The sequence below is a fragment of the Pelodiscus sinensis genome, chromosome 3 (genome assembly GCF_049634645.1).
Source record: "Pelodiscus sinensis isolate JC-2024 chromosome 3, ASM4963464v1, whole genome shotgun sequence".
Classification (NCBI taxonomy): domain Eukaryota; kingdom Metazoa; phylum Chordata; order Testudines; family Trionychidae; genus Pelodiscus; species Pelodiscus sinensis.
The window spans coordinates 36,802,883-36,820,512 of NC_134713.1; the positions used below are offsets into that span (position 1 = coordinate 36,802,883).

At 39.4% G+C, this 17,630-nt stretch overlaps 1 protein-coding gene across 5 annotated transcripts in view; it reads left to right on the plus strand.

The window, feature by feature from the left end:
• Positions 1–17,630, plus strand: part of DLGAP2 (DLG associated protein 2) — a 667,152-nt gene that overhangs the window by 554,277 nt on the left and 95,245 nt on the right. For all 5 annotated transcript variants that reach the window (XM_075923575.1, XM_075923576.1, XM_075923577.1 and 2 more), the window contains one exon: positions 13,526–13,737. In XM_075923575.1, coding sequence (XP_075779690.1) covers positions 13,526–13,737 — 212 coding nt within the window. The remainder of the gene's footprint in view (positions 1–13,525; positions 13,738–17,630) is intronic.

Below are 17,630 nucleotides of genomic sequence, written 5' to 3' on the forward strand. Positions count from 1 at the left end.
TATTCTACAGACTAACATGGCTCCCTCTCTGAAACATTAAAAAGAGAGGTAGGTTGAAAGCTGTTTTTTGCCAAACTTGCCCAGGGCAACCCTTAGCATCCCAAGAAGCCATCAGCCACAAGTAAGCTATTATTTTAGAGCTCTGAACCAGTTCACACCTACGATGGGATGCTGCTTTACTACTGCCACTGATGCAAAATAGCCACACACTCCTTGTGGCTGCCTAGGACTGAAATGATTAGCTAGTGCAGTTTTGGGCCATGGGAAGGGGGGGGGGCATTGTACAACCATCATTTTAAAAACATTTTTAAAAGATGGAACTTTGACCCCCAAATGCTCACAGTTTCGCCACCCTTTCTGGGTCATCTTTTAGTCCCATCTTTAAAGGATGATTTTGAAGTGTAGTTGTTCATGTGTTTAAATATCTTAGTGGTAATGTATTCATGGCCCCTATTACTTGAAGTAAAGGAATAAATATACCTTCCTTTAGAACTGTACAGGTTGTAAATGTGTACTAATAAATGGAAAGTAACAAAAACCACCAATTTTCCTCAAGCTGCTAAATAATTGCCCATGGAGTTTTAAGTTTGCTGATCAAAACCATCAAACTCATTTGTAAGCATGAGAAGAGTGAAAGAGATAGAAAATATATATGAATTTCTATATAGGTCTTTTACAGTTAGGTTTTTCTAAAGACGCCTGTGCTCTACTTTTTGATTATGTGGCAAGTATATGTTAGAATCATAAAATCATAGAATACTAGGACTGGAAGGGACCTTGAGAGGTCATTGAGTCCAGTCCCCTGCCCTCATGGCAGGACCCAGTTCTGTCTAGACCATCCCTGATAGACATTTATCTAACCTACTCTTAAATATCTCCAGAGATGGGGATTCCACAACCTCCCTGGGCAATTTATTCCAGTGTTTGACTACCCTGAAGGAACTTTTTCCTAATGCCCAACCTAGTTAGGCTAGCTAGATTATCTAGAAATAATGCTCTGCATGCAATTTGTAATTTGCTCCTTATGGGCCAAATTCTTCTTGTCTTCTGTCAAGTCTGAAGAGGAAAAGTTGGTGTGCAGATTTCCAGGGTGGCAGGAAATAGAGGCTTTGCTTGGGAGCCTAGGGAGAAGAGAGCTGCTCCATGACTACTACTGTAGGTTGTGCTGTGCTCTCATATTTGAAAAAATGGTCAATGATTCATCTTTTAACTCACCCTCATCCCAAACCAAACCAATCTGTGAAAGATGCAGAGGAAACCCTATCGTCTTGGCTCTATCATCTCTGGAGGGCTTGAATACAGCATGTGGGTTTTCTTTCCTGCACACATCAGGACTATATCAGTTATTTTTCAGGTAGGGCCTTTGTGGCCACACAGAGGGAAGAAACATGACTGGAGGCAGAGTAACTGGACAAATGCAAAGGTAGAATGATGTAGCTCCTTAGAAGAGCAAATCCAGAAGAGCAAGTTTTATTTAGCCTTCCTTGCCTGAGAAGACTTGTGGCGGGTGGGGTGGGGGAGGGCACCCTTTACTTCCAAATCTTCATGCCCAGAACTTCATCTATTCTGTGGCACAATGAAAACAAATCACACAACTGCCACCCTTAAATTCTACACAATGCAATTTTGTCTGTCACCATGAAATACCCTTTATTCCCACTTCCTCAGTGAACCATGGCAATATTATGGTTCCTGGTTTAAAATACTAATAGATGTAAAATTCATCAGAGTATTTTTACAGTGATTCTTCTAGGCTACGTCTACATTGCACTTTCTTGTGCAAGAACATATGCAAATGAAGTGCGCAAGGGGTTTTTGGGCAAGAGCTGTTCTGCCTGAAAATAAGCAGCAATGTAAATGTAGCCTTAGTGAAAGGATGAGGATTTTTTCCCATTATATCCTGTAGATATCCTGGCTCCACATTCCAGGATAAGGTTCCTACGTCATTCAAAGCCTTTTCCTCCTTCATGTGCCAGGGAAACTTATTGTCAGGTTTGTTTGGTCATTTTTCTAGTCCATTTGGACTAGTCTGCTGCTCCACCATCCAGGCAGGCCAGCTGACTAGCCTACGTTACCGATGTTTCCAGTTCCCCTTAGGGAGCAAGATATATTGTTTGGGGCAGGTGGTGGTGGGGGGGGGGGGTTCTCCCTAGAATTTACACCATAATTCAGTTAACTCAGCTTGTGTGGAAAGCTGGAAAATGAAGTGCTACGTCAACAAGCAGATCCTGGTAAGGCTAGGGGAAGACAGAAACTTTTTCTTCAAGGCTTTCTGAAGGGTAACACAGGTAACATTTAATATATTTACACTAGAGTCATGTCTTTCAGTTTATGTTGAGATTCTGGAGCACAGTTCTGTTCTGGATAAAGTAATCCCTGAATACATGGGTCCCATGTTGTCTTCACCTCAAATTTTATGTACTATATTTGGGCTCTGTTTGGGGCTACTCTTGCCAGGGCGGGGGGTGGTAGGGAGAGGGAGAGTTTGGTAATATCAGCTAATACAGAATGCAGCTGCTGACTTGCTTCATGGCGTGACTTACACACAGCATCTTATGATTGTGCTTTGTGATCTGCATTGGCTTCCAGGTCATTTCCAAGTGCAACTGAAGGTGTGATTTTTGACCTATAAAAGCCCTAAATGGTTTAGGATCAATCAAACCACCTCCATCTGAATGTGATACTATGTCAGATGTGGTTCGTAAGATGACATCCTTCTGGTTTAAGTGGGAGAGTCGTTGGCAGGACACTGCCACCAAGGAGTCCTCAGCTCTGAAATTAACTCCCACTTGTTTGAGGGAGACAGTTGACCTTGAGGGCATGCTGTAAGAGCTCTCTGTTCTCTTACATGTCAGGGTCAGGGGCGGCTTATGAAATTTGAAGGGAATTGAGGGGGTGGCTTTCATTAATATCGAGTAGGAATTCTTAGCATCTTTAATAGAGCTTTTTCAATTTTTTTATTATATAATCCATGTACGTAGAGCAATGAATCAGCACATTTAAAAAGGTCAGAATAACTAAATAAAATACGGGCATTGAGAATTGTACATGCACTGAGAAGGGTGTTGAGGAGATAAAAAGTTACGTATTAAGGAAACAAGGCTTTCTTTATATATAGCTTCATACTGTAACTTCTCCTTTCTCCCAAAACATAAAGGCTGTGTCTACACTGCACCCCTTTTCCAGAAAAGGGATGCAGATAGACACATCGGAATAGCAAAATCCACGGGGGATTTAAATATCCCCCATGGCATTTGCATTTACATGGCTGCCGCTTTTTTCTGGCTTGGGGATAAGCCAGAGAAAAGCACCAGTCTAGACGTGATTCTCCGGAAAATAAGCCCTTTTCTGGAGGATCTCTTATTCCTACTTTCAAGGAACAGAGCGCTCTTACATTCCTTGAAAGTAGGAATAAGAGATCCTCCGGAAAAGGGCTTATTTTCCGGAGAATCACGTCTAGACTGGCGTTTTTCTCCGGTTTATCCCCAAGCCGGAAAAAAGCGGCAGCCATGTAAATGCAAATGCCATGGGGGATATTTAAATCCCCCGTGGATTTTGCTATTCCGATGTGTCTAATCTGCATCCCTTTTCTGGAAAAGGGGTGCAGTGTAGACACAGCCAAAGAGTCATAGTCAAAATTTGTTTGTTAGAGACCTCCAATTCTAAGATTTGTGACAATACAGTCATTTGCATTTTTATGTTTATGGTAAAGTACATATATATTTTTTCATAGAATTTCTATTTTTTTTTGTTTGTTTTTGATCCAGTAATTGGCTCAAAAAAACAGTTTGCTCATGAGGATTGGTGTTTTCTCAGGAAAAAAAGTTTTCCTTCAAAAATGGGCCCATAAAACTGGAACTAACCTGTCAAATCCACAATCTAAGGTGAAAAGACTTGCAATTTTAGCATTTCAAGTCACTCTGACAGTCACTCTAAAGATAGGGCAAATCAAGGAAAACAGTCAGTACCTAATGAGCCTCTTGTTTTTTATTTTCTATAAAAAGTACAGCCTTTTAGATGCTTATGAGGAGAATGCTCCAAAAGCATAGCCTTCTACATTCAGAGAAAAGTCACAAAGTAATAAGGAAGGAGAATCTTCAGGCAAAAAGCAGCCAGCATTGAAAGAAGCTGTTAGGAATCCGAGTCTCAGTGTAATTATTAATTAGGTTCCCAATATTCATCTTGTTCTTTCACATATAATTCCAGGAATAGTCTACTCAGTTCCCCTCAGTTTGAGTTTATAAAGCTGCCACCACCCTAGGAAGAAGCCATTTAGATAGGGGTAGTGTTTTTGTCTTTTTTTGTTTTTCCAAACAGCAATTCCTATGTCACTAAAAATCTCCAGCCTCACATAAAGCTCATGACTGAGCTTCCTCTTCTTGTTCCAGAATTTCTCTAGTTTAGTTTCTTCTGCATGAACAGGCCACCAAAGTGAGTTCTCTGAGAAAATAAACTGGAAAAGTCCAAGAGAAAATCAATGGCAAGGTCTAGCAAATAGATTCTAGACTAGTCCTGGCAGTTTTCCCATGAGAAACTGCTGGCTCTATGCAAACCTCTAAGGGTATGTCCACACTGTAGGCTAAAGTCAAATTAAGATACGCAACTTCAGCTACGTTAATTGCGTAGCTGAAGTCGAAGTACCTTAACTTGACTTTTAGTGCTGTCTACACTGCAGGAAGTCATAAGTAGAACATTCTTCTTTCGACTTCCCTTATTCCTCATGAAATGAAGATTACAGCAGTCAGAGTAAGAAGTCTGTAATTTTGAAATTATTTTGAAATAATGGGCTTGCTGTGTAGACGCGCACTCTGTTATTTTGAAATAATGTGAGGGTATGTCTACACTACCACCCTAGTTTGAACTAGGGTGGTAATGTAGTCAACCGGAGTTGCAAATGAAGCCCGGGATTTGAATTTCCCGGGCTTCATTTGCATGTTGCCGGGCACCGCCATTTTTAAATGTCCGCTAGTTCGGACTCCATGCCCGGAGTAACGGTAGTTCGGAATAGGAAGCCTAGTCCGAACTACCTAGTTTGTGCCACGTGTAGCCGCGGGGCACGGAGTCCGAACTAGCGGACATTTAAAAATGGCGGCGCCCGGCAACATGCAAATGAAGCCCGGGAAATTCAAATCCCGGGTTTCATTTGCAACTCCGGTTGACTACATTACCACCCTAGTTCGAACTAGGGTGGTAGTGTAGACATACTCTGAGTTATTTCGAAATAACACTGCTGTGTAGACATGCCCTCTGGTTCTCCTAACCCTTCTTTATAGGAAATCTGGGTGCTTTCTATTAACTCTTAAGAGAATAAGCTCAATAAAGTTCCTGCTTCCCACTCAGCAAATAAAAAATAGTAAACATTCAGGGAGGCACCAATGTCTACCTTAATTTATGCACTATTCCTCCAAATTAGACATGTATGTGCATGACAAAATCAGAGTGTAGGCATTAGCTTTAATGTAGATTCTGGAATGGATGCTTCTAGGAATAGTTGCTGATCCTTTGGGTACTTTATAAGTACCCTGTGAACAGGCATGTGGATCTTTCAAAAACACTAGTGTGCCTGTTGAATGGGTCCTCAGCCATCTTGTGAAGTTTTCTTCATCGCTCAAAGGACATTCTCCACCCCTCTAGAAATAGCTTCTAGTTCATCCATTTATCTGCCCAATCTATGAAGTGCCACGCTGTGTTCTCTTGAAGAAATCCTTGCTGAAGGGGAAATCTTTTAGTCCTTGCTCTCTCCTTTTTGTTGTGGCATCTTCTTGATCAAACTTAGAAAGCTTTATATGAGAGCAATAATTACATGTGTAGTCTTATCTATAGTAACAGGTTACTTTAACCTATTATCTACCTAAAAGTGAGGATTTACATCTACTATAATCCTAGAGCCTTTTACCCCTAAAACTGACTGCAGTACACAGGTTATCAATAGAAGGGGATCCCATAGTACACAGAAGAGACTACATACTGCTCTTTCTATGATTATATATGTTAACCATCAAAACAATGCACACTGCAATGACCAGTGGTCATCATCCTAGAGTCTCACACCTCAAAGGACACATAGTGTAATACAGGGTTTATAATATTTTATGCTGACAGTGAGGTTCCTACATATTTATGAAGGTTTTAACTGCCTTTCTATATTTGAACGTCAATGCCCCACTAATTTTGGCATGTCCAATTTGTCATAGGATAACTTATTAGTACCCTTTATACTCATTAATATTTGTCATGTTATCACCTATCATGTACAGGCAATTACCTTAAGGAAGTCTCCAGTGTTTCACTCTGCATATCAGTGATCAACTTGTCATCTATTGGAGTCTTATAGGGTATGTCTACACTACCCCGCTAGTTCGAACTAGCGGGGGTAATGTAGTCATCCGCAGTTGCAAATGAAGCCCGGGATTTGAATTTCCTGGGCTTCATTTGCATGAAGCCGGCCGGCGCCATTTTTAAATGCCGGCTAGTTCGAATCCCGTGCCGCGCGGCTACATGCGGCACGGAGTAGCTAGTTCGGATTAGGATTCCACGAGGAGTGAAGCTAGTTCAGATTAGAAGCCTAATCTGAACTAGCTACTCCGTGCCGCATATAGCCGCGCGGCACGGGGTTTGAACTAGCCGGCATTTAAAAATGGCGCCGGCCGGCTTCATGCAAATGAAGCCCGGGAAATTCAAATCCCGGGCTTCATTTGCAACTGCGGATGACTACATTACCCTCGCTAGTTCAAACTAGCGGGGTAGTGTAGACATACCCATAGACATTGGTATCTGAACACAGCAGATATTTTCAAAATACTAGCCTATCCCAAACATAGATACAATTTATTTACTTACTTACGGTAATTTATCCTAAATTCTAATTTGGCTAAACTAAATATTTTACAGGCTTGGTAACTATAGGATTGTGTTATAACGTTAATTTTATGTCAATATTCTAAGTAGGCCAGATACCTTTTGTCCTTATGCTATACATATCTGCCATATTCTAGCCTAATTGCAAGCACAGATTGTTGATAAGATTTTAGATTTGTCTTAATAAAGTAAGAGTTTGATGATAATTATGATTCTATAGCATTATTTATCTGAAAATTTCAAAGCATTTTACATTTACATGATATTTAAATATCATAGTGTTTCTGTGAGAGAGATAATACCTATTTTAACTTTGAGGCATTAAAGGTTACAGTCAGATTTGCAAAAGTATTCTGTACCCATAACTGAGACCAGATTGTCAAAAAGCCATCAGAGCCCATTTTAAACCCAAAATAAGCAGCCTGATTTTTATGAGTCCAGCCCTGTGGGTGTGGAACACATTTGAAACTCTGGAATTTAGCTATGCACATAAATGGAAGCTGATCCTGATGTCAAAATTTGATCTAAATTGCTGGGGTTGCACCCTTCGGAAATCTGACCCTACGGCTACATCTACACTGCGGAGCTATTTTAGGGTACCAGAAGTATCACAAAATAGCTATTCCATATCTTTTCAGCAAACTTATTATTTCAAAATATAATGTCCTTGCTATTCCAATTTCCCTGTAAACCTCGTTTCATGAGGAGCAAGGGACATTTCAGAATATGGCTCTATTTAAAAATTTGGCACTGTGTATACAGTGCCAAATTTCGAAATAAGCTATTTCGAAATTAACTTGAAATAGGTTACACAATTTCTGTAGCTCAAATTGTGTAGCTTATTTCAAGCTCTGGGTACAGTGTAAACACACCCAAGGCTAATAACCTGAGGTCCCACAGTAGAACACTGATATAAGAATGGGCTGCTCGAGTTTTCAACCGGTCCAGAATGTGGCTGCTCGAGTTTTAACCAACACTAGTTATACGGAGCACATTATGCCAGTGCTTCAGCAGCTGCACTGGCTTCCAATATGTTTCTGGGCACAATTTAAGGTTTTAGTTATGACCTATAAAGCCTTAAATGAGTTGGGTCCAGGGTATCTGAAGAACCATCTTCTCCCATATTAACCTGCTCAGGGATTGAGGTCAGCTGGGGAGGCTTTGCTTCGTGTTCCCCTACTTGTGGAGATAAGATTAACATCTACGCAGAACAGGGCGTTCTCGGCTTTTGCTCCCAGGCTGTGGAATTCTTTTCCTCAGGATATTTGCATAGCACCAACACTAGCGTTGTTCCGGCGTCAGGCTAAAGCCACCCTTTTTACTCATGCTTTTATTAATGTTTGAGTATGTATGTGTATGTTCTTCCTCTCTATATGTTTTTAGCTGCTTATGTCCCTCTGAGGTCTCATATTTTAAATTCTCATATTGTAAGTTTTTATATATATTTGTTTTTGTTTGTTTGTTTGTTCTTGTAAGCCGCCTTGAAGATTTTAAATAGAAAGGCAGGGTAAAAATATTTAAATAAATAAAATAAATAAGAATGACGAGAACTCCTAATTTGTGCACTCTCTTCTTCTCCTTATACCACTAGAGCACAGAATTTGTTAAAGAAAACTCATCATTGTCCATTAGTTGTTATAACCAAATCAGCAGCAAAGGACAAATTAAATGAAAAGATTTGGATCTTGTCAGTTTATTGTTCTTTTGAAGGAAAACTCATGATAATATGCAGTCCTATTGCCTTGGGGATGAAAACCCGCAGATACGGGAATTTATATGAACATCTAGAACAGGAAGAAGGCTTTTTACAAAGTATAAATATCGGCACTCATCACTATATGCAAGTAGGTAATTAGGATAATTATTCCCAATTAGCAGCTGCAAACCCTGCAGATGGGATTTTCAGAAACTGATAACTATTGTAAAAGACATTTTTGCAAGCTGTAAAACCACTTTCACAATTTGGAATGCATACACTGAATACCCTCTACATTATCTGTAGCAGATCTTTGTTAGCTTTTCAAAATGATAAAAAAGAGAAATATGTTCATGCATTAGTGTAGCTCTGTGGGCAACAGTTCAGAACAGATTGGCATCTGAGATGAGCTGAACTTTAAAAAAAAATTCAATTGTTTAACCTATGACACTTGAGCAAAGAGCTGAAGTGAATTTTGAACCTGTGCACACTACACCTGAGCATGAGTATTGCCACGTTATTCAAATTTTGTAGGACGTTCACAGATAGCTGATGCAATGTCCTTTGAAGTCAATGGAAAGACTCCAATTAACTTCTCTGGTTTTGGATCATACCCCGTGTGAGGAAATTTGTCTCCATTAAAACATGTTTCCTTCAAACTACTAGGCAACATCCTTCCTTCTACCCAGGATCCAGAAACTCCTACTCACAGCTGTCATTTCCAGTGGGCTTGGTTGCCTCTTCTCTCTCCTGGATCTTCCAATACGTTTCCTCCTTTTTTGAGGACTGGATTTCCTGACACCTTCTTTCAATCACAAGGCTCTTTTGGTAGCCAGTAAGTGGCTCTTAATGTTAAAGGGGCAGAGTGGCTTTGGGTATACATATATGCTCTCTCTGATATAGTAAAGTCAAGGATAATTTGATGGAGTCCTTTCCATGATTCCAATATTGTTGTGAACCTAACAGCAAAACCAACTTTACCTGTTAAAGGTCTAGTAACTATACAAATCTAATCAACTCAAACAGGATGAAATATTATTGTGTGTCAATGGTGGAAAACTTGTCCTGGGAAAGTTGTTTACCACTGTAAAAAGCTTAGCTTTTTAGCTAGAACTGCCCTTAGGATGAAATTGCAAGTTTTAAACAGTCATAACTTTACAAGCTAGGCTTGAGTTAAACGTTGAGCTGCAAGTAAGAATCTCAAAATATAAACTTGTAAGGTGTTTTGCTTTCAGCCATTTTTGAGTTAGTGAAATTACAGAATTTCACATTGTAGGATATGGGGAAAGTAGGCTTTTATACTTGAATAGCTCAAGAACAGCCGACCTGATTTTGCTCACACTTTTTATAAATCATCTTAAAGTTGAAACATAGCATTTAAAGCTTAGACCAAAATTAAGTTGTTACACTAAGTTATCAATTCCTGGAAAAGTAAGTTTAAATCAGAGGCTGAAATTCATCCTTAATATAGGCACATAGGGACTCACTTGTATGCCAGTAACCAAAATGCTTTCCTGTTACTTGATCCTTGTTTGTACCCATGCCAGCATCTGAACAATGGAAGCAAAATAAAAGGTATAAGTAAGTTTGTTTGATATCAAGTACTTCATTGTAATGAATTTACTGGTCTATTTCTTTAGCAGTATAGCATTCAGTCTATGGCAGTCACGAGAATACCTGTTGTGTTGTAATGCAGTTTCAAGAAAAAGTATTTATTTTTTGAAATGTTGGGGATGTCCATCTGTTACGCTAACATTGCAAGTATCAGAGGGGTAGCCATGTTAGTCTGAATTTGCAAAAGTGGTCTTTGCCCACTTAAGCTTATGCTCCTATAAATCTGTTAGTCTACATAGGTTCACAGGACTAATATTGCAAATATTCTTGAGTTCTCAGAAAACCTTGGATATCCTTCCACACAGAGAACTTCCATATATGTTTGATTTTAACAGGAAAATTAGGGTGATTTGTTGTATCTAAAGAGCTCAGGTCTCCGGATAAATGTTCACCCCATTCTTTTAGCTTTCCCAGCTCCACCTTCCAAAATCCAGAGCTGCCTAACTTTAAGATTTGTTCCTGTGCTACATATAGGAACTTTTTGTTTTATTTGTTATTCTTCCTTCTTGCTGCATCTTTTCTTTCCTCTATTTTAGTGCCTGTGTTTTCCCTCATGTTCATTTTTTTCATGCTTTTTTCTTCTTTTAAAATGCTTCGAAGTATATTTTTTTCTAAAATAATTTGTCTTTTCAAGATGTTTTTTTCTTTTCTGATTTGTCCTCGCTGTACACTAGGAAATCATTTCAAAATAAGTAAAATCAAAATAATAACTCCTGAAATAACAAAGTCGAAATAGCACATCCATACTACAAGACAGCATCAAAATAGCTCAGAATTATTTCAAAATAGCACGTCCACTCTAGTTGGACCCTGCCTTAGTCTTAGAGCTCCCAGAAGCACTCTGGGGAATGCATTAGGAGAGCAGACACTTCCTGTGGCTGCTTGGTCAGGAAAGCTGAGACATGTGCTTTCAGGGGCTCCTCTCTATGTCTGTGTCTCATATGCCGCTCCTACTCCCCACTCTGACACAGTGTGCTCTGGTTGCCCTTTGGACACTATAGCACTCACATCATGGAGCTGGAGCTGCTGCAAAGCAGTGCCATGCTCATGGGCCTTAGGCTGCCCTCCATTCTCCCCTCCCACTCTCCCCCACAGAGAGTAAATAAAAACACCATTTTTTGGTTAACAAACAACTGTCTTTATTTGGGGGATATAAAACAGGGAAAGAACTGGGAAAATAACCTAGAATGGGAAAAGGGGGGCTCAAGGATGGGGCTAGGAGTGGCGCCTGCTCCATTCAGTTCTAGAGGTCTTGGCTGCCCTGGAGGTCCCACTATCCCATGTTCAGCGGCCCCTGGAGAGCTAGGAGGAGAAGCTGGGGGGGGACAGAACAGGGGGAAATGGCTGGTGGCCCGCTCCATGCACAAGGCTATGCGCGCTATCACCAAGGTAAGGCAGAAGCAGGTGGCCTGGTGCTGACTCGACAGCTGGTTCCAGGTGGCCTTCTGCTGCTCCCTGTCAGCCAGAGGCAACTGAGGGTGCTGTGGGAGTGCTGGCTGCCGGGAGGGCGGGGAGCTCACTCTATTTCAAAATTACAATTTCAAAACAGGCATTATTCCTCATGGAAAGCAGGAGTTATTATTTTTAAATAACCAGCCAGTTATTTCGAAATAAGGGGTTTGGTAGTGTGGACGTTCTGCTTGTTATTTCAAAATAACCCCTGAGTGTAGACCAGGGCTCAGTCAGGCGTTATCATTAGTGTTTACAGAGCTTGTGTGGCTGTCTCTCTCTTTAGCTCAGCATCTCTCTCTCTCTCTCTCACACTCTCTCACTCTCTCATTTCTATCTCACTGTATTCCTCATCCATTTCTCCCTTCACCTTCTTTGAAAGGGGCCACAGCACAAGCCCTGATCACCCTAAATGTGGATTATGAGTGCATTTGGGAGGGTGAGGAGCTGTTAGGATATGTCTACACTACCACCCTAGTTCGAACTAGGGTGGTAATGTAGGCAACCAGAGTTGCAAATAAAGCCCGGGATTTGAATTTCCCGGGCTTCATTTGCATAAAGCCGGGCACCGCCATTTTTAAATGTCCGCTAGTGCGGACTCCGTGCTGCGCGGCTACACGCGGCATGGACTAGGTAGTTTGGACTAGGCTTCCTAGTCCAAACTACCATTACTCCTCATGAAACGGTAGTTACTCCTCGAGTTACTCCTCGAGGAAGCCTAGTCCGAACTACCTAGTCCTTGCCGCGTGTAGCCGCGCAGCATGGAGTCCGCACTAGCGGACATTTAAAAATGGCGGTGCCCAGCTTTATGCAAATGAAGCCCGGGAAATTCAAATCCCGGGCTTCATTTGCAACTCCGGTTGCCTACATTACCACCCTAGTTCGAACTAGGGTGGTAATGTGGACATACCCTTAGTGTCACAATCCATGGATCTGATGCAAGGTCTGTCAGTGGGAGTCTTTCCATTGAGCTGAATGGCCTTTGGATCAGCCTCAAATGTGTTTAAGTTGACAGGCTTGACTAGGCCTTCTAACTTTTCAAACTCTCCACTTTAGTCTCTTACAGTCTGCCAACTTCGTAGTATATCTACATAATTATTTTGAAGGCATTATTTTGATAAAGAGCTTGATCTTCCAACATGCTGAGCTCTCTGACCAGGATAATGACTTAAAACAGTGCTGCTTCCAACGCTGAGTTTTCTTTGGGTAGAGACTTCATCTCATGCTGAACTATTTGGAAACTTTATGATGCAAATAGTTATGAACATGTAGCCATCAAACTCTTTTTCACTTGTTTCCCAAGTCAGAATTTGAACCTTGATCTCCTAATGTACAAAACTAGTGAAGCATGATGGATTGTTTAGTATTTACAAATAATGAGCATTTCAAAAGTTTCCTAAATTGTATGTATGAATAATTATCTGCCTATTTTACTGGGATAGAATAAGATTATATTACAGTCTTCTCTGAGTAATTTATATTCTTAAGAAATATTACTGCAGATAGCTCCTACAATTGTACTTGTTTCATACGCGTTTAAATTATAAACATTAGCAATCTCTCTGAATTCCATCAGTTTGTGAAAGAATTAATGTTATTTACATGCAGCTTTTTTTATATTTAATTAGTGATGGTATGTCTGAAAGACTACAGAATCTCATTGTGAGGATAATGGGTAAAATATTCAATAGTGCTTGACTTTCAATGAGTTTTAGGCTCCTCTGTGCCTAAGCCACTTTAAAAAATATGACTTAGGTTCTTAAGTCACTTAGGAACTTTTGAAAATTTTACCCAATGGCATCATGCCTCAAGGGTCAAACCTAAATGGCTTGTCTTTGAAGTGTGGACTATCTAAGGCTGTCTCTTAAAATATGATGAGATTCCTGCATATTTTGTGTTTGGTACCAGGTGCCTCAAGATGAATGGGGAGGGTACCCTGCTGGCGGTAAAGACGAGGAGATCCCCTGCAGGAGAATGAGAAGTGGGAGTTATATTAAAGCCATGGGAGATGAGGAAAGCGGAGATTCTGACACTAGCCCCAAAACATCACCAAAGGTAGCAGTTCGACCAGAGTCATTATTAAAATCCATTGGACAGAGACCACTTGGAGATCACCAAAAGTAAGCTTCACCAAACTTTGTCACATATCTTCTTGAAAGCCACAATGGCTTAGGTCATTTTTCTGTGATGTTTTCATGTGATTATAACAACCAGGTGTCATTAATATAAATACACCAAAGAAAAAATACAGTGATACCACATTTGTGTCATTTATAATTTTGATTATCAATACGATGCTTTCCATACAGCAACATTCCCATGTATCAAGTATATTGTATCACACTGATTAAAAATTGTATAATATGTTCTTCTGGGCATCCTTAATGTGTAGTCTATCAAATAAGTAATATACATATTATATTGTTGAGTTAAGCTTTACATAATGGAGACAGTCTTGTGCTTCTAGTGGGTTTTTATTTTTGTCTTTTTTGTAATGTACCATTACAATACTACACATTTAAATATTTTGAGGGGTTAATGTTTAAACTGGCAGCATAGTTCAAATTCTGGTATTTCTATTAATGTGAATGGTTGAAATTTGAAATTTTGAGAGAAATGCAACAAGTGAAAAGAGTGAGACTGAAACAATTTCTCCTTTCTCCACCAATGTTGCTGTACATATTACCATACATACAGTACTTTAGTGACACACACTTCTATAATAACAGTAATAATAAAAAACCTCAATTCAAGTAAAATCTGTTTGGCTACATTAAATAGAAGAATTTTGTTAGCAAATTGGAGGGAAAACAATATCACAATATCAGCAGTAACCAGTATATAATGCCATATTTATTTATGCAAGGTAAAAGACATTCCATTTTCTATTTTAAAAAGGGGAACTTTAAAAAACCTACTGTATCCATAATGCAGGAATTTATCAGCAGGTCATTGTGGAACAATCTGTCAATTTTGCCATGTTTTGCAAATATACTGTACAAAAACAAAGTACTATTGCAGTATTCTATACATGATGGAAACCAGTGGCAGATTTGCTGTTGATTTCAACTGGAGCAGGAGTGGGTTCACTATAAATTTTTAAAATGATTAAAGGCTTATTTGTGGCTTTCCCATAAGCCCTGAGCCAAGGACAGCACATATGTGAACTGTTTCAGGACCAGACCAGGAACATGATTGTGATTCATAGCCACATTCTGATTCCTGGTTACTAGCTTCTTCTGAAATGTCATAATCTGCACCAGACTTACATCAGGCACAGGTTACAACCCCTGGTGCAGCAGCTCAGCTGCATTGATTGACTTGTCCACCATGATAAGGTAGCTTCCACAGAGGAGTAAGTTGGTGCTTATTCCCCTTATTCTCTTGGTCAGGCACATAAAATAGTTCAGAATAAACTGCATTAACAACTGTAGAATGATAGAATAGTAAAAAAGATGTTCAGATTTTTAATAAATTGCTATATACATACACATATGGACATAATCTGAGAATCTGTTTTTATATCCACTATTTTGAAAACAGTAAAGGATTACAGTACAGCTAGATTTAGCAAAACTTACAAATGTGTGCACATAATATCCATTAATGTCATCAGGCACCTGTGCTGTGGGATGAAGTGCTGACATGTTTGAAAGTTAGCTGATTTTAACATTTTTTTTCATTTGACTAAAATAAGTGGTTTATAATTTGTTGATATACCTGATATAAGGATTGTTTTAACAATAAATAGGACATTTCAAATTTTGTAAAGGAAAAAATTAATTTTTGTTGAGAAATTCCCCAAAGTTTATTCTCCTGAAACATGACTTTTAACTCTAAGAAGAGTTCTGAATAGAAGAGAAAACCATTAATATGTAGGTCTGGTCTGTATAGATTGGATATATATGATATGCGTTCTGATTCTTCATTGAAAGAAAATTACGTTAGTTTAACTATGTTTGTGAGGGATCAATGGAAGAATGTTTCTTATGACCTTGTTATTGCCCATGAGGGAGGTGGATTACCTATAGCGACAGGAGAATGAGTCCTGTCAACAACATAGGTAATGTGTGCACTGAAGCTCTAGAGCAGTTCTGTTACAATGGCCCCAGCTGTGCCTCTGTAGTATTTTAGTGTAGACAAGCCCTAAGGCAGAGTTTTTTAAAGTATTTAGGTGGCTAACTATGCAGGTAGGCTCCTATAATGGGTTTTTCAAAAGCTAGCATACCTTTAAATTCCTTTAAAAATCTGTCCCTTAGTCTCTCATCTGACAGATGCATTTTTAACTTTGACTAGTATACGGCTGCGACTAGACTGACAAGTTTTTCCACAAAAGCAGATGCTTTTGTGGAAAAACTTGCCAGCTGTCTACACTGGCCGCTTTGAATTTGCGCAAGAACACTGACGATCTAATGTAAGATTGTCAGTGTTCTTCCGCAAATACAATGACTCTCCCATTCGGGAAAAAGCACTGTTGCACAAATGCTTTTATGCAAGAGGGCCAGTGTAGACAGCTGAGAACCGTTTTGCACAAAAAAGCCCCGATGGCGAAAATGGCAATCGAGGCTTTCTTGCGCAAAACCGCGTCTAGATTGGCCCAGACGCTTTTCCGCAAAAAGTGCTTTTCCGCAAAAGCGTCCATGCCAATCTAGACACTCTTTTCCACAAATGCTTTTAACGGAAAAAAATTTCCGTTAAAAGCATTTGCGGAAAATCATGCCAGTCTAGACGTAGCCGTATTGTTATATACAAAGCAAAAACTAGAATAATGTACATCCTACTGCTGTAATGTGTGAAAGACTTCCCAGTGTAATTTACTGAATTTAAATATAATATAATAAAGCCTTCTATGTTGGAGGCAAAAGTGAATTTGAGTATTTGTCCCTTTTCATGTTTGTTGCTTCTTGGAATAGAGACAGTGTTCACATTTGTCTTAACTTCCTTTTGTTAAGAGAAGAAAAATTCAATATTTTTGTTTTGTGGTTAGGTTTTCCAGGGGTCTGATTGAGATATTATCTGGGGTCCTACATTAAAGGAAGTAAAATACAAATTGTTTCAATTCAGTCCATTATTTGCTGGTAGAGTGCAACAACGTTTAACCTCAAGTTGTAGAATTTCTGATCTTATTTGCAACAGTTATACAAATTAATAATCATATGGTATTAAAGTTTCCCATTATGCTTTTGAAGCAACTCAAGAGAAATTTACTTTTGCAAATATGAAGAGTGAAGTGAAAATGAGGTAGGTCGGGTAACAATAAAAATGAGTATGCGTTGCATATATCTTGCCTACTTTTCTAAATAACAGACTATTGTAGCAGTAGATCTGCATAGATTGGATATGTATGGCATGTGTTCTGATCATTCATTGATTAATCTCACAGGACCAATTATTTCTTTGACTACTAACAAGAAATAATAATAAAGCCCTTGTTGGCACTGCTGTAATTTAGCCTGGCTGTAATCTCCTCTCAGCGAGTGAGAGTGGGTCCAGTGAAATCAATAGGAATTATGGCATTGCTGGTGTCACTTTAAACATTTGAACTTCCTATCGAAGCTTAATGCTTCAGAGTCTGAGTATAACATAAAAATATAAGGACAAATAAGGAATATAGGATTTGCTGTACTAGAATTGTTCTGCAACCATCTGCCTCTGGCAGTAGTCAGCATCCATGCTCCCAGAGTGTTGGCAGTTTCGGCAAATTTGGATATAGCATCTTTCTGTTGAAATACCGTTTGATAAGCTTGCAGACAAGAAGCTTGGCTTTGTATAGTCTTCTGAAAGATCATTCAGGGGCCATATTTAATCTTGCTTTCATGCTATATTAACGTATACACTATTTCACTATCACCCTTTGCTGCATGTAGCTAACAGAGCACTGTTTAAATTATTAAGTTTAAAACTTATTGTTTAAAAATAATGTCTATATTTTAGGAGGTCAATTGTGGAGGGAAGTGCTGAGGGAATAACTTCAGCTGAGGGATGGGAAGAACAATTAGTTCCAGAAAAATTG